The sequence below is a fragment of the Ceratotherium simum genome, chromosome 40 (genome assembly GCF_057802395.1).
Source record: "Ceratotherium simum simum isolate JZ-2026a chromosome 40, ASM5780239v1, whole genome shotgun sequence".
NCBI classification, from domain to species: domain Eukaryota; kingdom Metazoa; phylum Chordata; class Mammalia; order Perissodactyla; family Rhinocerotidae; genus Ceratotherium; species Ceratotherium simum.
This window is the reverse complement of record NC_141939.1, coordinates 3,612,471-3,636,253: the sequence shown is the minus strand read 5'-3', so window position 1 is coordinate 3,636,253 and position 23,783 is coordinate 3,612,471. Positions and strand designations below refer to the sequence as shown.

The 23,783-nt window shown below is 58.4% G+C and overlaps 1 protein-coding gene across 1 annotated transcript; it reads right to left on the bottom strand.

Moving 5' to 3' along the window:
• Window positions 1–6,786: 6,786 nt before the first annotated feature.
• PROM2 (prominin 2) lies at window positions 6,787–22,975 on the bottom strand. Its single transcript, XM_087426150.1, has 24 exons — window positions 22,608–22,975; window positions 21,921–21,970; window positions 21,330–21,532; window positions 21,114–21,234; window positions 20,764–20,827; window positions 20,386–20,475; window positions 19,861–20,060; window positions 19,401–19,475; window positions 18,547–18,610; window positions 18,142–18,301; window positions 17,639–17,791; window positions 16,523–16,646; window positions 15,889–15,980; window positions 15,677–15,761; window positions 13,363–13,509; window positions 12,804–12,875; window positions 11,908–12,000; window positions 11,714–11,767; window positions 11,306–11,386; window positions 11,012–11,080; window positions 10,127–10,216; window positions 9,777–9,883; window positions 9,354–9,428; window positions 6,787–9,159 (listed from the first exon to the last, which is right to left on the bottom strand). The coding sequence occupies exons 1-23, from the start codon at window positions 22,855–22,857 to the stop codon at window positions 9,365–9,367; spliced, it is 2,508 nt and encodes an 835-aa protein (XP_087282276.1). The 5' UTR covers window positions 22,858–22,975; the 3' UTR covers window positions 6,787–9,159; window positions 9,354–9,364.
• Window positions 22,976–23,783: the final 808 nt, after the last annotated feature.

The window sequence follows — 23,783 nt, the reverse complement described above, 5'->3', positions numbered from 1 at the left end:
GCCTGGAGGTTGCTGGTGAGACTTGTGACATAAGAGAAAGCACCTTTTCAACATGCCCTGTCGTCATGCTCGAAGGGTTTCATGTGATCACCTCTGTCCATCCTCCTGGCACCTCTGGGAGATGGATCAGACAGGGCAGGGGTGGCCTGGACTCTGGGGCAGTGTGGCCTGAAGCCAGCCACAAGCCTGCTCTGGGTTGCTTGTCCTCATGGATGAAAGAGAGGCAGGAATCCATCTCAGGGGTGGGGGAGGAGACTTCGAGATGCCAGCCCGGTATCCATTCTTCCTTACTCACAGGACCCTGATTTTATTTGGGTCTTTTGCCCTTCCTTCCTTCTCCTTCCTGCTGCCTGCATGTGCTAGCTGGAGCTCCAGCAGCCATGCTGGACCCTAAGGTAACCTCAAGAATGAAGCCAGGGAGACAGATGGAGCCTGGGTCTCTGCTGACCATGAGGCCTCCGTGCCAGCCCTCTATTTCCTCCCTCTGGACTTCTGCACAAGAGAGAAATGCAACCAACCTTGTTGAAACCACTGTTATTTGGGGTGTCCTCTTACGAGTAGCCAGACCTAATCCTGGTGCTCCTTCCAAAGCACAACTGTCCCAAACACGTGAGGAGCTGGCAAGGCATCAGGACAAATTTTCTGAGTGTTCTAGTATTCTGAGGGTTGGCTTATTTTCCTTTCCCTCATTCTTCTTCATTTAGTTACTCTTCATCCTTCCCAACACCTCACCACTATTTCTTGAACTCTACCCCAGGCATTTTCCTTGCATTTTCTCTCTCCAACCTCCCAACAGCCCCACAGAGAGGGAACTATCAGCACGTGTCCTTGTTAGGGGTCTCATAGCCCTTTAGGAAGTGGGCATATATTAATTACTTGAATAATTAAAAGATGCATTCATTGATCAGCCTTCAAGCATAAGACACCTCTCCCAGCACTCAGCCTTCCTGCAACTCCAAGGGCAGAGGGCTCAGGCTCAGGGTCAGCTGCCCTGGCCCCTGCCCCAGGGACCTAACTGAGCAGGACCAGCCATGTGGCTGACCCCAGGCTCCTCCTGTCAGCCTCTGCTCCACTAACACTTAAATCCTCTCCAGTCCAAAGGGAGCCCCAGGAGTCCAGCCTCCCAGCCAGGATACCCCAACACTTACTTTCCCAAAAGCAACAGGGGACAGAAGGGGATGGAGTCAAAGGAGGAGGCACAGTAAGGCTCCCTGGTCCAGGACAACCCCCAGGAGTCCCGTTTCCCACCCGCAGCGAGCCCCCAGCCCACCAGTGCCTACCTTGGCTCGCTGCATCCTGGGCGCTGAAGGAAACTGTTGCCTGCCTCCCCTCTTCGCAGCCCAGCGAGGAGAACAGGACTGCGGGCCAGACTGGCAGCTGCTTCATGTTTGCTTGGACCCAGACGTAATTGTTACCGGCGGCTCCTCTCCCGCCCCCTGCCCACCCCTCCTTCCCTGGCTGCTTCTGCCCGCTCCACCCCTCCTGCTCTGCCTCCGTCCTCCCTCTCACTCTCTCTCTCCGTGTCTGTCTTGTACATTTCTGGCCCCTCTCCCAAGCTCTCTGCCCCACTCTCTCTGTATAAATGGTTCCTAATCCTGTCCTCTCAGCCCGTTGAGTCCTGTGGCTGGCTCTCTGGGTCTCCCCGCTGCCCCCGTCACCAGCCTCTCTCTGTACCTCCCCCAGCTGTCTGTCTCTTTCTCTAACACACACACTCTCTGCTCCCCTACCTTGGTCACGGGGAGGGATGGAGGGTGCGGAGAGCTCAGGCTGGGGGGGAGGGGAGCTCTGGCACAAGTTCCTGCCCTAATAGGAGGAAGGGCAGCAGCGGAGCCAGAGAGCCTCCCGGAGACATTTTTCAGAACAGGCCAGTCCCTCCCTTCCTTACTGCCCCCTCCCTCCTCCTGCTGGGCCCTCCTCATGGACACCAGGTGGAGTGACCCGCAGAGGACCTTGGCTGTTGCCATTAAGATGGGCTGCAGCGAGAGGTCTCCCTGTGTCCCTCCAGCCGCCCTGCAGATGTCCTCCGGCCACCCCCAGTGTCCAGAGCGTCCTCCTGATGGGGACATCACTCTGGGGCCCTGGGTCCGCAATGACCTCACAGATGCGGGCTCACCACCCAGAGACGGTGACAGCTACCAGGACCGCATCACGTGGGTCACGTGCGGGGGTCCTTCCTCCTCTCTCATGTGTCCCTGCACCCTTAACTACCTCCCTTTTATGCCCCATGGGGCCTTGCAGTGTGGGAGCCCTCCCCAAGCCTGAGCTCCTTATACCCCTGATGTAGCCTGACTCTCCAGGGCCTGTCATCTGTCCCCACCGGGGTCTGAGGTTGGGACCACATCAAGGTGGCTGAGGGACCTCTCCAGATCTCCAGCGGGGGTGGGGAGGGAAGGAGGAAGAAAGGGGGGAGGGCCCCTGGGCATCCTCGGGAGGGGGGTCTTTCCTGCCCCTCAGGAGGACAGACTCCTGGGAATTCGCTCAGCTCCCAGGGAAACCACCCGGGAGTCAGGTGCCCAAAACCTCCGCCAAGTTTCCGTTTTTTGCACCCCGAGGAGCCAGCCTGTGCCAGTGGTTCCCATGGAAACAGAGCCCTGAGACACCCCCTCCTTTGCAGCGTGCACGAGAGCACTTGCACGACCTTCTCCTTTTTTTTTTTTTTTTTGAGCCAGCCAATTAGCTCCAACTTTCAGATCCTCAAGGGAAGAAAATAGTCACGAGCTGTTGATCCACCAAGGCAGAGAGGACTCTTTCCAGCGGGAAGTGGACCAGGTGTCTAGCCCAGTTGAACTTCCAGTACAGACCGGGCCTCACGCTGGGCTCTTAGCCCACCGCTGCGCCCTGGGGAGAGGGGAGGGCAAGCCCCTCCTGCAGCTGTCGGGTCAGAGGCAGAGCTCCCTGGAGCCCAGGGCCTTCCCCCTGGCGACCTTCGGCTCTGAGCAAGCTCCTACCGGCAGGGACCCACCGCGCATATTGAGTCTTCACAGTGGCCTTGGGAGGAAAGTGTTGTCATCTCACTCTGCAGATGACAAAAGTGAGACTCAGAAAAGTTAAAGGATTTGCCCAGCCAGGGTCATAGGCTAGAAAGTGACAAAGCTGGTACAAAAAGCCTGTTCCTTTCATCCCAAAGTGAGCACAAGGATAAGATCCCACCCCACTTCCCATGTTCCATACATCAGCTTTGAAACTGACCAATCACACCATCTCGGACAGGCCTGGCCTTGCTTACGGCATGGTCTCATGGTCCTCATGGAGGACCAGAGAAACCCACTCCCTAGACCAGTGCTGCCCTCTGGAGAGTCACCCACCCTCCGAGGCGTGCTCACTGACCTTCCACTGCTCCAGGATGCTTTCTTCTGTGTCAATGAGCTTCAAGATGTGACAAAACAGGGCAACTGCCCTCCCTTGCTGGGCCCCCATGCCCTCAGGCCTTGGGAACCTCCCACTGTAGCTGCCACCAAGGGAGTGTCCCTCATAAACACAGATTTGGGGTGTGTGTGTCCCTGCCATGATCCTTACCCCACCCCCTACCCCTTCCTCCCCTGGAGCCCTCAGAGGCTTTTCCAGAGCCAGGCACTGCCTGCCAGCTAGGCCCAGAGGGAAAGGGGGAATGAGAAAGGGCCCGAGAGAATGGAGGTGGAGGACGCCCAGGAGCAGGGCTCCTCATGAGGGGCTCAGCGGGGCTGAGAGGTGTCCCCCGACAGTGGTGTGGGCCCTTGGGCATGGGCAAACTTTCCCCAAAAGAGAGTCTGGAAGTTCCCGAAGATTCTTTGGCAGTGTATCAGACCCAAAACGGTTGAGGAAAACTCCAAGAGGACCTCACCTTGACGGCAATGAACACTTCAGCCTGAGGGTTTCCGCTGTGGTTCTCTTCACACTGGGAGGTGGGGGGCGGGGAGCCCGAGGGTGGAGGAGTTTGGAAGGGAGAAAGGGAGGAAGGTCCCAAGCCTGAGGAAGGTCGGTTTTCCTCACGTGACAACACTGAGTAGGCCGCACTGGAGCGGAGGCAGTGGTGAGCCCTTTTAGCTGGCTAGGGGCCCTACTCGAATGCCACCTTGGTGAGGGGCTCACACTGCCCCCAATCACAAGTCTTGGGTCTTCTGGAACTTCCACAGTTGTTGCTCACAGTCCTCTTCATTCCAGGCCCAAGTTTAAATCCCTCCTCCTCAGGTACCCCCAAACCTGGCTCCACGGAGCCCCCAGTCTGTGTCTTTTTCCCAGGCTCTTCTTTGAGCCCTGGCTCTGCCCACTCCTCGCCAAGGGGCACAGAGAGAGAGAGAGGGAGAGAGAGAGATACTCAGTACAGTTTCAGGGTTTGGGCCCTTGTCCCTCCAAGAGCCCGTGTCTGCGAGGAAGGCCCCTCTGGGTGGAGGTGGGTCTCACCACGCAAGTTCAGCCCCTCCTCACAGGAACTCAAGAAACGTCTGTTACCCCAAAACAGCCTCCCCTGGATGCCGCAGCACGTGGGGTATCACCACAAGCCAGCACAGCTGTGGAACTGGAAAGCCACCTAATGCAGCCTTATTTGGGTCTCCCACTGACCCTCAAAACCTCTCCTGCTGCCCGCCCTCCCGTGGCTGCACAGACACCTGGGATGCTGCTCGGTAGGCAGCAGTTCTGCACCTCTTCACATCACACAACTCAGTCTCACTCAGGTCCAGGCCCCTGTCATGGCCAGCCCTCCAGCTGTGCAACCCCACGCCAGCGCAGCTCAGGTAGGGGCCTGCAGCCAGCAGGGGCTGTGGTCGGCCTCCCCTCCAGCTGGAGCTGACCTGGAGCTGCGCTCTGGGTTTGGCAGGGGTCCCTCCTGTGGGTGCCTCCACGGGTCCTCAGAGTCTGGCCATCACTGGGCACCACCCTGCTGTCCCCCTGACTAGGTATTTCACACGGGCCTCAGGAGGGGCCAAGGAGCCCCAACACCCCCCCGCAGTTCCATCTTCTCTTGGCTGAGGTCTGTTCATCCTCCAGGCAGCCTCCTGGGACGGCCTGAGGGCCCACGCTGACTCTCCCTCACACGAGGCCCCATCTGGGCCAGCAGCCCTCTCCCTGGCTCCAGCAGCAAAACAGCCAGCCTGTCTCTTGCTCTCTGACTTTGCAGGGGGGGTGGGACATCAGTCCACTGGATTTCTCAACCTGCAGGGGACGCTGTGAAGCCCCCTGAAGGCTCTCTTTAAAACCTCCTTCCTTCTGGCTTAAAGTGAAGGGAAGGCATCCCATCCCTACCCGTGGGCTCAGCTCACCTCCCCCAAATCTCCCTCCTCTAACCTCAACACCTGACTCCTGGGCACCCTCAGTGTAGTGAGGCTTCAGGCAGCCTAAATTCTGCCTCACTCGTGGGCAGAGGTCCGGGGCTGGTGTGGGGTCATCTCTGTGCACCCCCCGCCCTCTCCTCACCCGGTGCTGCAGGCTCAGTCAGTGTTTGCAAGCTGGCTGAATGCTAACTGCTCCAGGAAGTGCAAGGCAGGACTGGGGACCACGGGGAAGGGGCTTCATTCCAGCAGCATGTGGTGTGTGCACCAGGCTGGCCACCAGCCCCCTGGTTCAGTCCCTGGCATTGTGGCCTGGAGAGACCGGGCACTAGGAGCTCAGAGCAGGGAGGCCCCCTCTCTGGGAGGGTGGAGAAGGACGCTGTCCATGACCACCCAGAACAGGGCCTCAGGCCAACCCCAGAGAATTCAGGTATCGCCTGAAATGTCACTGTTAGCAGTTGATTCCTTTGGGTAGGTTGTGCCCTTTCTACTCAGCCACATCCAGTCTCTGTGTCTTAGTTTTCTCGGCGGTAAATATGTGAATAACAGTGACTACCTCTTAGTTAATTCATGTGAGGTGCTTAGCACACTTCCTGGTTTATACTCAGAGCTCAATAAATGTTAATTCTCTTTGTCCCCTCAGGTAGCCCGAGCAGGCTGCTAGCCATGTGGCCCTTCCTTTTCACACCTGGAGCCAGCCAGAACTGCCTTGGCCAGCCACCTGGGACCTCAGATGCCCTGGCCCATGTGGCATTTCTTTGACAGAATCCGCCACTCTTGGCTCACGGGGCCTTTGTTCTGGGATGGCCAGGCTAGAGCACCTGGCAGAACTCCCAGGGCCTCCCATCTGTCATTTCTCCTGCCACAGGGACGGCAAGGACATTTGGATCAAATCTCCTTGGAGACAGGGCCTCCCTCCCACATGCCCACAGGGAACAGGGACTGGCATTGTGCCCAGGAGGAAACCTCCAAGGCCACCAGGACCAGGGGACCTGAATCCAAAGCCTGGATGGATTCAGCTTATGAGACCTTGAATCACCCATGCGGCTTCTCAGAGCTTCAATTACTCAACTGTGAATCAAAGACGATAACGCCATCCCCTTCAGGGACGCCATGACAGGTGAGAATATGAGCACGAAGGACCTTTGTTTCACACATAAAGTAGGATTAGCTTTTTAAGATCCCAGCATTTTAAAATCAGGGAAATATGTAATCTATTTTTCTCTGTGGCTATTTCTGTCTCTCTGTCACCTGCCAAGTGCCATGTCCATTCACAAGTAACGAAAGCTAACATGCATCCTCTCCAAACTCAGCTCCTTTGAAAAGTCAGTGTTCAATTGGCTGGGCCAAGGTTTCTGGATACTAAATTCAAAGAGTGGCAGACTTTTCCCAATTAGTGGGGAAAATCAAAGTTAATTTTTTAGGACTAATACTTCAGATAATGGTGGACTAGGTCATTTGGACTAAATTCCCAACTGAGGATAACTTAAAAGCTGCTCAAAATATATATACATATATTTTAAGTCTGATTGGGGGTATCAGGGGGCAAACAAGCCAGTGAAGAATCACAGGGCCAAGATCTGGGAAAAGAAGGAAAACCAGAGACATGCGCCAGCATCTGGGGCTACTTTCTCCCTAGGGGGTCCACTGATCCTGGAAGATACTGCAGAGATGCTGAGCAGAGCTGTTAACAGCCTCTGGAGCTAAGGAGGTAAAAACTAGGCCCACCAAGAGGAGAAGGGTCCCTCTGAGGGACTACAAATCATCTCAGTCCCTGAAAGTAGATTAAAGTGATCTTGGTTTGCTAGATCCCATCTGTCCGATATAAACATAATCTTCAGGGAGGAAGATAACTTCATCCTACTCCTTGATTTATTTATACAGGTTTACAGATATAATGTGTGGTACTCAATCAAAAATTACCAAGTATGTGAGGAAACAAGACGAAAGTAACAAAAACCAAGAGAAACAACAGACACTAGAAATAGACTCATGGAGGCTCCACATTAGTGAGTTATTGAATTTTAAAAAAACTATGTTTAACGTACTCAAACATATAAAAGATAAGGTAGGCAATTTTGATAGAGAACTGGAAATAATTTTTTAATCATTTCTATTTCTTTTTTTATCCTATCAATTTCATTCTTCAGATGCAGGGTACCACAGTTCCCCTGCACAGGGCAACAGATAAGAAACAAGCAAAAAAACCTCTGGGAAAAGCCAAAAAGAGGCGATTGTGCTATATTCAAGGATGCTCGTTTGAGAGTGTGCTTGTAATAGTGACAATACATTGTGTATGCACCATCCTAATTTCTAATAGCAAATTTGTTGCTGGTTTATGAGATGCAATTAAACATAGACATCTCCTGAAATGCAGCAGACTACAATCTTAAAGCGCCTTTGAACAGGGACCCATCTCCCTCTTCCCTGTACCTGCCCAGACCCAGCTCCGCCCCCAGCCCAGAGCAGTCATGGCAAAAAAATAGCAGCATTCAAGCATTTGTTTGTGCCAGGACACTGCCAAGGGCTTTCTGTGCATTATCACGCTTTTCACAGCCCTATGAGGAGGCTCTGACTATTCTCCTCATTTTATAAATGGAGAAACTGAGGTCCTGGGGACCCACAGAACATGTTCAAGGGGCCCCACCCAATAAGCATCAGAGCGAGGATGTGAACAGAGGTCTGCCTGCTCCCAGACTGGGCTCTCTCCCCATCTGCTGATTGCTGGAGTAATCCCTGGACGCCTGCAGTCAGAGGAGGCCCTGGAGTCTCCTCTCCACAAACACTTACTAAACACCAACCGCACACAGGGCCCTAGCCTGGGAAACCTGGTATCAAGGCCAAGGCTCAGGATAGTGAGAACACTTCAGTGGTTCAAAGGTCCTGTCCATCTCTTCTTCTCTCTCCTCTTCCTCTTTCCTGTTTCTGGAATGCAGGGTCCAGCATGCAGGAAGGGCTCAGGGATGGACTAGGGATGTCCCTATATCACATGCATAGGACGGGAGGAGTAACGGCCACAGTGGAAAATCCTTTTATGTCCACCAGATCCCTCCTGGGAAAGCTGGGTGGGGGCTGTGGAAGATGCCACCCTCTGGGGAGCTCAGGGGAAGCCCCTGCTCTGGACCAGGTCCCAGGTCCCTTCCTAGGGAGCCAGTGCTCAGAGAGGAGCTGAGGGACAGCAGCACTATTTCTAACCTGGGGTGCAGGCAGGGGGCTCAGCCTTGAGACAGGCCTCTCTCACTCCCCGGTGGGGCCAGAAATCCAGGCCAGGGTCTGTGGAGGGCTCGGGAGGTCCTGGCCTGCTTGGTGGCTTTACTGATAAGTTTGGTTGGGCAGGAGGGGTCCCCAGGGGCCGGCAAGGTAGTGGGATAAAGATAAGGTAAAGAGGGAACAAAAGGGAAAAGGGCTTCCCTGGGGGGAGGACGCAAGGGTTGGGGAGGGGACAGAGTGAAGTTGGGGCAAGTGGGGAGGGCAGATGAGGAAGCGGCAAGGAGCTGGAGAGCAGCAGGAGGAGGCATGGGCAGAGGGAGGGGCCGTGGTGACAGAGTGGGGCAGGACAGGGCCTCTGTCCCACCCAAGGGGCTGAGGAAGGGCTTCTAACAGGTGGAGACAGACTTCTCCTGGTGCTGCTATATTGCAGCAAGGAGGATAAGGGATAGACACCTGGAAGGACCTGTTGGCTCTGTAGCTCAACAGAAGTTAAGTGCATTTTTGCGGATGAGTGAAGGGGTCATGAGCAGAAAGAGGGTGGAAAGGGAACAGGTAAGATGGGGTGAGGTAACTGGAGTGGGGGGCAATCTAGGCCTGCATGCGGTCTGGGCTCTGGGGAAAGACTGACAGGAGTCCTCTGGTCCAGGCCAAGTCAAGGGGGCAGGCAGCACCCTGGGCATCACCGTGCAGCCAGCAAACATCCCTGTTACGGAGTAAGAACCAAACAGGTGAGGGAGAGGGAGGGGAGAGCAGGGCTCGGGCCTGTCAGTCCCCTGCTGGACGGGACCAACACCCAGACCGCAAGTCCAGAACCTTCCTGCCCACATCCCAACCCCTTCCAGGTCCTTCCCTCCCTTGTCCCTGGCACCAAGGAATTAAGGGCGTGGGGAAACTCACCCACTGGGGTCCTACAGCTTCAGGGAGGTGACCCGGGGGATGTGGAAGAGTTGAGTCTCCTCAGAGCTGGTGGAGCTATGGCATCGCAGAAAGAGAGCAAGTGAGCCCCCAGGCGCAGAGCCTCAGCTCCGACACAGGGACAAACCCAGAGTCCGGAGTTTCCCACTTCAGAAGCTCTCCAGGATAGAAACAATTCCAAGAAGCTATGTCCGGGTGGATGTGCTGCAGCAAGAAGGCTATTGGGCAGACATATGGAAGAACTTTCTGGCCCTGGAGCTCCTCAGAGTGTGTGACTCTTCAGGGCTGGGCATGAGCCTCCCCTGAGGTCTCAGGAGGGGATGTGGCAAGGGGCTGGGGCCTGGCGGCTGGAAGTCTCCTTCCTGGGTCCCTGCTGCCCCCCCATGGCTCTGGCAGCCTCCTTACTTGAGGCGTTTCCGGATGGGACGGAAGTATTTAGAGGTCTTGACAGCAAAGATGATGCTGGGGATCAGGAAGAAGGTGCACCATGCCAGGCAGAACCAGAAGGCGTTCTGGAACAGAAGATGTGAGGTCAGCTCACCTTGGCTGGGCAGCGACTTCTTCCCACCGTGCTCTACACCCCCAGTCCCCCCACTGACTCAACGAGGGGCATGGGGAAGTATTCTCAGAGCTGAGGGGAAGGGCTGGGGTGCCGGCCTGGGGGCAAGGGCCCTGCCTTCCTCATGTCCTGCTCACGCTGCCCCTCCCATGGGGGCCTCAATGTCCATGAGCCCTGATGAGCTGGGGGCTCTCACCCAGGGGTCAGCTACCATGTCACACAGGATCACACGGCCATTGTCCAGGGCTCCAGAGAAGGGCTGGCAGGTGGCGATGCGCTGAGTAACCTGCAGTGTCGACATGAGGCAGGTACACGCAGAGACACCCAGACCCACAGGTATATACCCCATATTCAGTGAGAGACGTTAACAGGGACACAGTTGGGAGCCACTGCAGCTGTACACAGACACAGATGCAGGAGCACAGAGAGGAGGACACACTGACCTAGGTGCATTGCTCAGCTCCTGCCTTTCCATCCTATTCACTAGTCTGTATTAAGCCCTGTTGTGTGCCCAGTGCTGTGCTTTAAGTCACACTCTCACCGGAGAGGCAACACATGTATGTGTGCATGCACATACATACATACTGCACACACATGTGCATGCACACACACATATGCTCACATAGTTGTGCATACACACACACACACACACACACACACGCAGACACAGTCAGGGTTAAGCAAGACCCCTGCTGGCCTAGTGTGGGAGCCAGAGAGCTTGCTGTGGTCAGCAAGGCCTGCAGGAGGAGGTGGACTTCGAGGACTGGACTGGCCTCAGACAAGCTGGGCGAGGGGCCCAGCATGAGGCAGGGCATGAGGGCAACATGTGGACAGCACGTTCTAGAAGGCCACAGCTAGCCTGGCTCACACTCAGGCCTCAGAGAAGGGCTGGGGCAGAGGTTGGGTGGGCAGAGCCCGGGCAGAGCAGGGGCACGGATGCCAGGCTTGGGAGTTTGGGCTTAATCCTGAAGGCCTAGTGCACCCTCAAGCGGGTCTAGGGGGCAGAGGAGGGGAGAGGAGTGATGAGCTGGTACCGCTGGGAGCTTGCTTGAGGCCAGGAGGGGTCTGAGCCCTGACTCACCTCCTCTCTCACCCAGGCCACGTACTGGGAGAAGTAGCCCATCTCCCGGGTCAGGAAACACTCACTTTCCTGCAGAAAGGAGAGGAGCCCTGGGCTGGCAGGAGTCCCAGGAGCCAGCACCTCCACCCCCGACGCCTGGCACCATCAGGACAGGCCAAGCTGGCTTTCCTGGGAGCCAGGGTGAGCGGACAGGGCTGGAGGAGAAGCCTGGGCTGGGAGCCCCATGTGCCTTAGCCCTGCAACCCACCTCTGGCTCTGAGGCAGCCCCCAGCCCCGTCCCAGCCCTTCGCTCACATTCTTCAGGATATGGGTAGCCCAGATCGGCAGCTCTCCTTTTAGGTAAGTGACTTTGTCCAGGACATCTGAGGTCTCCAGCTGGGGGAGAATGGAGGGGCTCAACTCGGTGCCCTGCTCAGTCAGGGCACAGCCACTCATTCACCCATCCATTCCTTCATTCATCATAGAACATACAACATATTCACCTTGGGGCGGGGTGGGGGGTGTGAGACCCTAAGGACACAGAAGCTGAAGACGGTGGTCCTCGATGATCTGCTCTCCCACCCCCATTTCTTCCCACCCCCACACTCAACATGCAGTGGGACTGGTAGAGCAGGCAAGGCCCTAAGCCAGCTGGGCCCTCACCTCCTTCCTCCCTGTGCTGCCCACCTGCTCCACCCCACCCTCCCGGTCCCCAGCAGCCACCTGGAGACTTGGGGCAGAGGATGCCAGGGCCCTGACACTGAGGTTGAGTGTGGCCTGTGGAGAAGAGATCAAGGCTGGTTAGGGGAAGGGATGCGCAAGGAGGGAGCAGTTCCCGGCGCTTCCCTCCTCTTTCATTCTCCCACCCTGCCTCCCCTCTCTCCCAGGCCCCAGGCTCCCTGGGCCTCCAAACTTACCATGAGGCTCTGCTGGGGGAGGACCTTCCTCTGATAGAGGCTTCTGAGCCCTTGGGCCTCCTCCTGCAACTGCTGTCCCAGCACAGAACTGCCCTGAGGGGAGACAGACCAGAATGACACTCTGCCCAGGACAGAACAGGCTTTGCTAGCATACTATTTACTGAGTTGTTGAACCAGACATACCGAGTAGGGGTGGGGAGTGCTGGGCTCAGAGGCAGAAAACCGAGGCCTCCTTCAGCTCCTGGGCCTGACCTGGGTTTGGGGGCCTAAACCCAAGTTCTAGGTCCACTCCCAGCTTGCTCAGTGCCCCAAAGTCAGCCACAGAACCTGTCTGAGCTGCAGTGGCATCTGCTGAAACTGAGGAATGCTCCTTGCTCTACCCGTCATGCAGAGTTGGTGTGGGGTCTAAGGGATGCCTCGAAGAGAACTTTTTAAACTCTAAATATTTATAAATACAAAATGCTACTTTTTCCAGTGGAGTTTTAGCTCCTAGAGGGCAGCTGTCATGATATCTGCTCCATGGTGCTGTCCTCACACCTGTTGCTGCAGATTCCACAAGCAGTGTGCACTTAGAAATGGTTCTCCCACTATGTGATGTCAGACCAGTTGCTTCTTCTGATCTGAGGTGGAGGATAATCCACTTTACAAGTGAAGAAACCGAGGCTCAGAGATTTTGAATGACTTGCCCAAGGCCACACAGCCGATTGGTGGCAGAGCTTGCGTCAGAACTGACTCTGCAACACCCTTAAACCCAAGCAGGGGATCCAGAGGTTCAGCCCTCAATCCCCTGCCTTTGCCCTTGCCCCGTCCCCAGTCCGAGCACTCCCACCCTCTCCCACCTCCCAGGCCTCTCTGGGACTCCTGCCTGCCCACCAGGGTATCTGTTCCCTTCTCACTTGGGTCTGGGCCAGTCCTTGCAGCTCCTGGGCCAGCTTCTCCATGTCCGTGTTCACCACGGGCTTCTGGATCTGGAGACAGACAGGAAGGGCCAAGAGGGGATGGACCCTGGCTCCCCCAGCCTCCGAATTCCCAGTCTTTTCAAAAGTACTCCACACCAGCTAAGTCTATTGTGACACATCAGTCATGGTGGGTTTGAGCTGAAACTGTGAAATATATCAGACACCTCCCATTAGGACAGGAAAAAAAAAAAAAAACAAAAACGAGGTACCCTCTGGTGTAACCCAACAAAGAGGCGGCTTCCCACCAGCACTCGCCACAGCAGTGGGTTCAGGACCATGAACAGCGACACATGCTGTTGAGTGGGGGCGCATTCATTCCTGCTCAGCCCAGGTGGTGGCACCTGTCTGGGGACACCCTCAACAGGAAGAGGCCCAGGGACATGTGGAGGAGTCCAGGGAAGGTGGAGGGCCAGGACAAGGGGAGACATCTCCCATCCAACTCCTCTGTGGGCCCCTCTGCTCTCCCGCTGTCTGGCCTGAGGTGCCCACTGCTGACCTGAACAAGGAAGCCAGCATAGTGGATGTTCTCGAGCCCACTGCTCTGCAGGGCCTTCAGGTCCTGGCGGGCAGCTGAGCTCAGCAAGTCCAGATTCTTCACTTCCAGTTTGAGGCTCTGTAACTCCTGCTGTAGCTTGGCAGTGTACTGGGAGGGAGGTGACAAGGTGAGGGGCATGCCCAGTCACTGAGCCAGGTCCCCAGAGCTGCTATCATAGGTGAGGGGTCACCAGGCTCTCAGGGCCCTCCTTTTGAATAACTAGGTCCCGCACCCCTGGACACACCAGCCCCAGACAGCTCTCAGCAGGCCTCTGCTTCCCACGCCACCCCCACTCCAACCCACCCCACTAAGACCCAGCTCTCCTTCAGCACCTATCTGGCTGCTGAACAGCAACACAGACCTTCCCTGCCACTCAATTGAAAACAGCTTCCCCAGCCCGGCTTGATCACATCTCCTTGCGTTAAGGCCTTCACAGCACCTGTCGCTCTAATATTATTTATTTGTGTACCTGTTTATTGCCATCAGCTCCATGAGAGCGGTACCTCGTCTGCCCACTCCGTACCCAACCCTCAGTGTCCAGAGTAGAGGCTCACACGTAGTGGGTGCAGTACAAGTTTGTTGAATGTGTAAAAATGAATGAATGAATGGACACAAGCACATTTCCAAGACAGACCACAGTTTAAAAAAGGACTCGGCATTTTCCAACCATCACTGCAGGAGATTTAAAGGGCATGGAAGTCAGCCTCAGTGTTTAACAGATGAGAAACTGAGGCCAGAGAGGAGCGTTCACTTGCCCGAGGGTTCGCAGTAAGTAGAGAATGGAGCCCAATGCTGATCCCCTCTCCCCCTCCCACCATGCTGCCTTCCCCAGGGGAAGAAAAGGCCTAATCCTCTCAGAGATGGGGTTTTATGGCAGCGTTTCAGGCATCAGTAACCAACAGGCACAGGCAGAGCCCTCCTGGCACCCTGGAAAGCACACCTTGTCTTATTCATCTCTGCATCGTGAGCTCGTTACTATCGCCTTGGAGGACAAGTACTCTTAAGGTCACATTTGGTATGTTGCCAGATGGCCCCCAAGGAATGCTCAGTCCCTCTGAATCGGAAGCTCTATCTGTTCAGACTCTTCTGTGAGCTGGACCCCTCTCTTCCCAGGACCAGGGCTGAGACCCCTCCCCCCTGAGATCCATGACTCCCAGTCAGCAGAACAAGGGGTCCCCTCTGCCCGGGCCCCCTGCTGCCGCCCTCCCTGGCCAGCCTCCACCCATGGGGCAGTGTCTGTGGCCAAGCACTGGGATATTGCCTGCTCTCGGACCTCTCGTCTGGTTAGAGACGCTGAAGGACGAGGCAGCTAAGGCATTATGCAAATAGTCCCAGGTTATACAGCGCAAGGCGTGGAGTTGGGACTGAAATCTGGACCATGTGACTATGCTATTCCATAGGCTGAGAGTGGGTGGTGGAGTCAAGAGGCCTTGGAAGAGTTTCTGGAGAGGATGCAGAATCAGAAGTTGGCATGCTAGGAGTCGGGGACGGGCGAAGAGGCAGGTGGGAGAAATGTGGGTTTTCCCAGGATAGGCTTGGGAAAGGCTCCCCGGGGACCCTGGGAGTCAAGGCAGCTCTCCTCCCACCTCACTTAGGCCTGGAGAGAGGAAAGGAGGGAATCTTTTCCAGCTTCTGGGCACCCTTAGGAGAACCACATTCTCAAAGTATGTCCCCTCACGTGAAGTAGCTCTTTCTTTTCTTTGTCCCAGAACTGGCTCCTGCCAGCTGGATAAGTCTCTCCAGTCCTACACACCAAGTTCCGGCAAAGTCCAGTGGTTAAGGGAATGGGCTGGGGGGTCGAATCCTGCCACCACCTACTGGCTGTGAGAGCTCAGCAAGGGGCCTGCGGTGAGCCCTCCCCCAGTGATACCCAACTTCATCCCCATTGTTTTCACTGTCACACACCCTGCCCCCACCACCCCACTTCTGGCTGCGGTATTTCAAGCAATGCCTGTCCTCGGTCAGGACACACGCAGCCACTGTCACCAGCCTTTCCTGCTACAACCTCAGCTATGTTCAGTTTTTCCCAGAGCACAGTGCTCCGGGCTGGCTGTAGCCTCCAGGCACACTCCCTTCCACCCACACACCCTACAGATCTGCTGGGCAATAGCCCTGGGCCAGGCCCTGAGCCGGCACCTGGGAACTCTGCCCCGAGGCACCTCAATCGCTCTTGCAGACTTCTGGGGTTCAAGGAGATGGTCCCACCACAGAGGCAAGACCACAGGAGGGGGGATCTGCAGGAGGGGTCCCCACAGCCTTCCGAAGCTTCCCTCACCTGGCTGATATCCAGATGCTTCTCCAGGTCGAAAGAGTCATTGAGCTGCAGGACCCTCCAGAGAGCGGCCCCTTCCCTGCACTGCCTGGGGAGCAACAGCGGGCATCAAAGATGAGAGAAAGGGATGGCAAGTGGGGGTGATGTCACCCTAACGGGACAGCCACCTTGGCTCCTTCTCACACCCGGTCCCCCAGCCCCGCCTTTCCACTCACTGATAGGCCAGGAGGACGCTGATGTCCTTCTTTAGGCCGAGAAGCTGAGACAAGTTCATGGATGAGGGCAAGTTCCCAGGGGTGTCTGCAAACTGGAGGTGGGAGAAAGGGAGAAAGGCCTGGAGCAGGTGGGGGCAAGGTCGTCCCAGGTCCCAAGGGCCTAGTCCCATGCTGCCCTGGCACAGCGGAGACCGCACCCTGAGACTCCAGCCCAAACCTGCCTCGAACTCAAATCACCCCTGGGCCCTAACTCCTGGCAGGGACTCTTCCCATGAATCTCTGGGAGGGGTGGCCAGCCTGGTCTTCAGCAGAGACTCTGCGCCGGCATCTTGGCTCACCTGCTCAAAGTGCTGGGGAACCAGGATTCCCAGTTCAGACTCAGTGTTAGAACAGAAGGGGTCAGGCCTGGGGGATCCCTGGGGGTCCCTGCCCTGGGCCTGAGCACTATCCCAGGGACTCATGGGCTCTCTCTCTCCTTATCCATTGTGGTTTTCTGTCTTTCCTTGCCTATCTCCATCATTCCTCCTGCCCCTCTCTCCCTCCTGCCCTCTCCGGCTCCCGCTTCCTTCTACCCTCTTGCTCTGCCTACACCTTTCTCCACCTCCCTCAGGGCCCCGGAGCGGCGAAGGCTCACCTCGTAGAGCTCCCCACTCTTCCAGCTCTGGCACACCAGCGTCTGTACATTGCCACCCACCAGGAAGGTGGCGAAGACGAGGAGGATGAGGGGGGCAGCGAAGAGGATGCTGAGGCCCACAGCCCTGGGGAAGGCAGAGGGACACGGTTGAGGTGGGAGAGGAGGCTGGCTGCCCTGGACCACACCCTCTGTCCCCACCCACATCCCAGTGCCAGCATGGTCAGCGAGCTGGCCCCAGGGCAGAGCCCTTTGGGGAGAAGAACTCAAGGACTCAGGCTCCTGGGCAGGAGGGAGAACTCAGAACTACATCCCCACCTCATCCTGCCCCCATCCCCACCCTATCGCCGGTGCCCTGGCTGGCCCTAGCAGCCTAGAGGAGAGGGCAGCTGCTGTGTTCGAAGAGACAGGACTGCCTGCCTCTGGGCCTAGGGCACGTGGAGGTGACCAGTGCCGGAGCTCAGTCCTCAACAGGGCCACCTGGCATGGCCAGCCATGATCCCCCAGAGCAGGGGCTACAACCTAGAGGGTCTGAGTAGGACCAGTGCCGCTGACCCGTAGGGCTTCTTTGTGAAATAAGCACAATGCCAGGGCTTGAGGCTTGGGGAGTGAAACATGGGCTGGATTTCAGCCCCCATTTGCCCCTTTGGCCAGGCACTCTCATGCAGTGACCAGCCTGCACAACTGAATGTGGCAGCCCTGGCCTTAGAGACCATCTAGTCCAGGGATGGCAAACAGATTCTACCTCTGGTGCCACCTCCTATCGGTGGTGCTGCCTGGATGCTGGGTTAAGAAGGATTCTGAGGCTGTGTCTGGGCTCAGTGGGAAAGAGTGCCCATTGATTACTATAGTTGCCACTGGTGTGGGAGAGGGAAGTGCTTCTTATCTGCTATTCCTGCTTTATTCCAACCCTTTACACAGATAAGGACACTGAGACCCAGATGGGTTAGCAATTTGCCCAGGGCCACCCAGCAAGTCGGTGCCAGAGCTAGAAGTAGAGCTCAGTCTCTTGATTCTCAGGACCTGCTCCTGTAGCCACACTGTCCACGGGCGAGAGGGGAATGTGGCCAGACCAATGGGGAGAGACCGCCCAGCCTTCCTCTCCCCAGCCCTTCTTACGCCATGAGGAAGCGGGCTCCAGCCTCGCCCTTGGCTTCTGAGTGGCTTGGGTCTTCCCTGGCGGACAGCCCCCAGATGCCCAGGTTGAGGCCCAGCAGGTTACAGACCACCACAAGCAGGACCATGGAGCACAGCACACAGCCCATAATCCACCTGCCACAGAGAAGGGACGGGTGTCACTGAGACGGGGGCAGCTGGGCACCAGGAAGGGCTAGCGTAGGACCTGGTGGCTGGGTGAGGCCACGAACCCCAAGGCTGAGGCTTTCGAAGTGTAGATGTGGACACTTCCTGAGGTCTCTCTGCCCTAATGGGGTTCTGAGGCTCAGATCCCAAGGGTACACAGCAAAGGCGGGGACATGGAGGCCCAAGGAGTAGGGGGTCTTGGCTTAAATGGAGGCAGAGGCTGAGTATACCCAGGGGTTGATGAGGGCTGGAAATCAGGCCCAGGGTGGTTGAGAGGCTGGGCTGCCCATCCCACCCCACCCCCACGGGTTCCTGGGCACCTGTATTTCTCATATCTCTGCACCTCCTTCAGGTAGGGGCGGCTGCTCTGTTCCACCTCCTCCAGTGCCCGGCTCCAGCGAGAGGCCGCCTCCCAGGCTGGGAACCCTTCAGCCAGTGTTGTCAGCCCTGCAGGCTGCTGGGCCACTGCCTTCTTCAGCTCTGCCCAAAGCAACAGGGACTTACGGGATGGGGAAGGCACCCGGGGCCCAGGGAGGTGACAGGTGGGCAGGGAGAACATCTGGGACCCACAGAGAGGGCCCACTCTCTGTCCAGGCCCAGCCAAGAGGACAGCCTTCACTCTCCCCACTCCCACTGCCCCACTCCTCTCTCAACAAGCCTCTTTGGTAGGGGTGGGGTGGGGTGGCATGCTGGACAGCCAGCCTGGCCCCTGGGCAGGGCCTCACCTCTGACCACGTCAGCCATCTGCAAGGCAGCCAGGAGCGGGAGGGAGTTGAAGGTGTTGTTCTCCTGCCAGAACCAAATGCGGCTGTGCCTCCTGCTCTCTGTCCGGGTGTCCCAGCTTGGGGGACCCCGACGTCACCAGGCTGGGGAGGGCACCCCGCTCCATGCTCCCAGCTCAGGAAATCAGGAAATAGGCTTCCTTTTGCTCTCTTGGTCAATGCCTTCTTCTCCCCTCCCTCAGCCCTGCCTGACTCAACTCCCCAAAACATTGCTCCTCGAAGACCCCTCCTTTCTAGCCCACCCCTCTTGCCTAGACTATTGCAGTAGACTCGTAGCCAACCGCTCATCTCTCCCACCCATCCTGCACATCCCGCCAGGTCTATTTCCCTAAAGTCCAGCTCCAGCCTACTCTTCCAGCCTCTGCTCCCACTTCCTTCCTCCTGGAACCTTCTGCTCCAGCCACCCAGTGCAGCTGACTCACCATTTCCCCAACTCTGGCACTTTCCAGGCCCAGGGTCACAGGGCTGACTCACGCTGCACCCTCCCCCACAGCCCGTCTCCGCCCAGGACAGCCTGCCTGTCCTCTGGGCTCAGCTTGTGTGCTCGCTCCCTTGCCACCCAGCCCCCAGCCCTTGAGGGTCCTAGCTCTTCTTTCTGCGGCCCTCCACCTGCCCCCCACTCCAGACAATGTGCACTCGAGAATGGGCACCATGAGCCTCCAGCCCAGGGCGCCCTGTGGTAGGTGAGGCCCTGATCTGAACCAAGTCTTAGGTTCCCACCCAAAAGGGGGAAACTGAGGCCCCTCACGGAGTTCCCAGGTACGGGAAGGGTCAGGTAGACTAAAGCATGCACTCACCTCCTGGACCATGCTGGAGAAGTTGGCCTTTGGGACATCCTTCAGCCGATGCAGGACATCGTCCACGGGGGGCACCTGAAAAGGGGGAGAGACATGACAAAGACCATGGAGAGGCCCGAGAGGGATCCCCGGGGGAGGGTGGGGAGCAGAGCCCTCTGAACCCTCAGTGTCCTCGTGTGCAAAATGGGGATCACCACAGCCCCTCCTGCCCAGGGCGGCAGCGAGAACTCAAGGGGCTAATACACGTGAAGCGCTTGCACAATGTCCAGGAAAGCTCATCCCATGGCCAGGGTGACCCTCATCAAGCTGGCTGTGTGGAGATAAGAGAGGAGCAGCCCGAGGAGAGGGATCAGGAGTCTGCCTCAGGAAACACCCAGAACACAGGCTGCCCAAGGATCCCTGGGGCAGCAGGCAGCACAGCCCCCCTTCGCTCCAAGAGGCCTCCATCCTGGGACTGCACCTGGCTGAAGTCTGCCCCCAGCTCCAGGGCGCGGGCCTGGCTCAGGGCCTCTGCACAGCCCCGGCAGCCGGGTTCCTGCAGCAGGGCGAGGAGGTGCTCCCGGCGCGCCCGGACAGCCGGCTCCAGGTCCTGCTGCCTCTCCAGCAGCTCCACCGAGGTGGCGTTTAGGGCTCGGAGATGGTCCACGGAGACCTGCAGGGCTGAGAGACCCACATCTGGACTGAGAAGTCTCCACTGCTACTGGCATCCTCAGAGGACTTGCAAGAGGCAGAACATCTTCCTGTCCCCCAAACAAAGGGACCTGTGGTCATTAACCTCTGTAGTTATAATGGAACTGCCCCAGGGCCCGTTAGACCAGCATATGGACAGGGATGCCAGAGGGGATCCTGGGATAAAGCCGGGGGAAAGTCATGGGTGGGGCTTGCTGAGGCGGCATGAGAAATCCAATGCCGAATGAGGGTGGGGCCTGCCCCCAGGAGGACACCTGCTGAGCCCCACCCCCACCCAGGAGCTGGTCCCACTCACCCTGGCCCAGGCTGTGCACTGAGGCCAGTGCCTGGTACACGGTGCTACTGAGCTGGGTGTGGATCGTGCTTCCGATGCTCACGCCGACACCTGGAGAGCAAGGGCCATCTGCAGGACTGGCCCCCAGGAGCCTAGCGGCCCTCTCCACCCATTCATCCAGCCTCCCCAGGCCCCATCACTGGGTTCCGCAGGGTGGGTGCTGGCTTCTTGGTCCTGCAGCAGAATGGCTGCTGTGCTGTCCAGCTGGGCCCGATCCCCTCCTCTGCGAGGGTGATCCCAGGTGGAGCCTGGGATGAGGGGATGAGAGGGACCCCCAAGGCAGGCCTGAGCAGGGGGCCCCTGGGGCTGGCCAGCCTGCCAGGCGGCTGTAACCCTCACCATCCAGCTCCTCCAAGACTCGCTCCTGGGGAAGGGAGAACTGCTGTGCCACGGCCTGCAGCTCCTAGGCAAACACAGGGCCATGAGGCTGCTCTTCCCCTGTCACCCGACAGGCCCCGCTCTGGTCCCTTTCCGCCCGCATGCAGCTGGGCATCCAATCTGAGGACGTACTGGGTGCATTTGTGTATTACAGCAACTCTCCAGCAGGGGGCAGTCAGGTGCGTGTTGGAAGGGGCACCCTTTCTAATTTGCAGGCCATAGGCTAATTTGCGGGACCCACTCTGCTCTGTCCTGCCTGCGCCTGGTGCTCATGGGGGCCGTGTGGGGGTGAGGCGTTACTCGGTACTCACCTGGGGGACATCAGAGACCAGGCCCCGGAGGCTGAGCAGAGTCTCAGGCACAGCCGCGGCACTGGGGCCCATCTGCTCATGCATGCGCTGGTTGGTGACAAAGGCGGAGACCACCCCAATCCTGAGGGGACAGGGGAGGAGGAGGGGGCTTGCTGGGTGCCCGTGGGCGCCTCGGGCCTGGGCCCACGCCTCCCGCCGGACCCGGGCGCCCCTCACAGCAGCACGACGGTGGTCAGCAGCAGGAATGCCACGAGGGTGCCGCGCTCACAGGCCATCGCCTTGTGCTCCGTCTTCACGCGGCCCCCACAGCGCCGGCGGCAGCGGCAGCAACAGAAACAGAGGCCTGCGGTGGGCAGCACCAGGAGGTAGAGGCCCGCGATCACAGCGCACACCAGGTAGCCCGCCTCGTACCGCACCACCTGGACAGGGAGGCTCGGCATGAGGGGCTGCCCTGACCCCCACCTCCCAGCCCGCCCCTGCCTGACTCGAGGGAAACCGAAGGGGCGGGCACTGTGCACGCGTCTTGTTGAAGCCAGACGAGGCGCGGGGTGTCCTTATTGTTATTTACCGTCTGACAAAATTCAGGGAGGTTGGGGCTCGCTGCAAACCCCACAGCCAGTTAATGGCAGAGCTGTGGTTTGAACCGAGGTCTGCCGACTGCAGCGCTCATGCAAGGGGGGAAGGGATGCCCGAGACCCCACCCTGGAGACACCCCGCAAGGTGGGCTGAGCTGAGCAAGGCCTTTCTACTTCTGCCCCTCCTGCTCACCCCCCAACCCCCTCCCGCCGCACCTCCCCCAGGGCTCACCTCATCCACCTTCACCGAGGCCGGCTCATTCAGCAGGGCCTTTACCAGCTCTAGGGGAAAGAGTCACGCTGGGGGTTTGGGGGCAGCGACTGCCCTGCCCCTGTGTCCACCCCCACTGCTAGGCAAAGGTGGGCTCTCCAGAGGGGCTCCGCCCCATCAGGGCACCTCCGAGGAGACAGTGTCTCAGTGCTGCTACAAGAGGGAGTGGCTGAGAGACCCGGCCGACCCCTCCTCCTGGACCCTACAGGTAGGCCCTGCAGCAGGGAAAGCAGAGAAGGGGCCTGACCTGGCACTCGTCCCCTCAAGAGGCACGAGGCAGGCTGGGAAGGGTCCTGCAGCGCCTCCTGATTCTTGCAACCGCTAGCACCACTAGACCCAGAGAAAATCTTAACCAGGTCTTCGGGAACTTCTAACGTAATTTCCTCTACTTTAAGACCACAAACTGAGGTTCAGAGAGGAAAAGGGGCTTGCCCGAGGTCACACGGCGAGGTTCGGGAGCAACTCCTGGGGATGCCCCTGGGCCCCTGGGGCTTCTGGGAAAAAAGATGGGAGTGGGGAATGATGGGGACCCTAACCTCCAAGTGCCTGCCGACAGGGTGGGCGCGCCCCACGGTGGAGGGGGCTGAGGTTGTTGGCTGGGGACCCAGTACCTCCCAAGGTCTGCCAGGGCGGAGGAGGCGCACTCACCGGCGGGGAAGGGGTTGAGCTGCACCACGGAGAGGAAGCTGCGCACGGTACCGTAGAGGGGGTCCAGGGGCCCCGGCGCGCGTACGCGCGGGGCCAGCCACCGCGCCCTGGCCGCCGGCGCGAATGCCAGGCGCTCCGCCGGACCTAGGGTCCCGCAGTCTGCCGCCCCCGGCCCCGGCAGGGTCAGGGCCAGCCCCAGGCCCAGGCCCAGGCCCAGCAGGGGCGCCAGGAGGCCGGGCGCGCGCGTCATGGGGTTGGCCGGTGGGCTGCAGGGCAGGCAGGAGCCGGACTCAGACGGCCGAGAGCGGGCGGAGCACGGGGCAGGCCGTGCATCCTTCGCCAGCCTTCGACCTGCAGCGCTCAAAACCGGCCCGACAGGTTTGGACTCCCGATCTACCTGGGCGCCCGCCCGCCCGGAGCGCTGGAAGGGCAGGGGCGGAGGCCTGGGGTAGGGGGGGCAGGGCCTGGTCCGGACCCGCCCTCATGGCCTGGGGTGGGAGCCTGGCCGCCCTCTCCCCTCCCCAGATCCTCCTGGGAGGGCTGCCTCCGGGCTGGGGAGGGGTGGCACCTCAGTCGCTCTGGATTCTCTAAGGTGGCCCAATTCCAAATATTCTCTTTGCCCAGACTCAGCCGCCCAATCTGGAGGCTGGGAAAACAGCCACCCAGTGAAGCCCTGGCCCAAGGGGTGGCAAGACCCGCACACAGGCCCCGGAACCAGGTTACTCTCCCAGCTTCCTTTGGGGCCTGCTCTGGCCTCTCTGGTCATGCCGGTGCCAGCTGCCAGCCCAATCTGGAAAAGAGAAGCCGCCAGGCTTTGTCCAGAGTGGCTCTCAGAGGGGCCACTTAGGCACAGTCCTTTGAGACAGTGAATCCTAGCAGAGGACTGCCCTCTGGCCCAGCAATGACCTGTCCAGTCTTCAGCTGAAAGAACGAATCAAAGATGGACACGCAGATGTGTCTGCACAGGCCGCTGTTTTGTAAATGGCTGCGTGCCCAGTGCCCAGAGGGTAGCTGAGCAGGTGGTGGGGAGAATTGGTAAATGGGTGGGGCACGTTCCTGGCAGCATTATTCATGATACCAGAAACAGTCCCGACGGCCACCACCACGAAGGAGTTGGTAAAATGAGCAACTCAGACGACACACTGGGCAGTCATTAAAGAAAATGATGTGGAAATG

What these genes read in the sequence shown, in the direction of transcription:
- PROM2 (XM_087426150.1), bottom strand. Translation starts at nt 22,857, where the DNA reads ATGACGCGCGCGCCCGGCCTCCTGGCGCCCCTGCTGGGCCTGGGCCTG. An exon ending in GCTCAACCCCTTCCCCGCCG is followed by an intron (nt 21,971 to 22,607) that starts GTGAGTGCGCCT and finishes TCTTTCCCCTAG; the next exon opens with AGCTGGTAAAGGCCCTGCTG. An exon ending in CTGACCACCGTCGTGCTGCT is followed by an intron (nt 21,235 to 21,329) that starts GTGAGGGGCGCC and finishes CTGTCCCCTCAG; the next exon opens with GATTGGGGTGGTCTCCGCCT.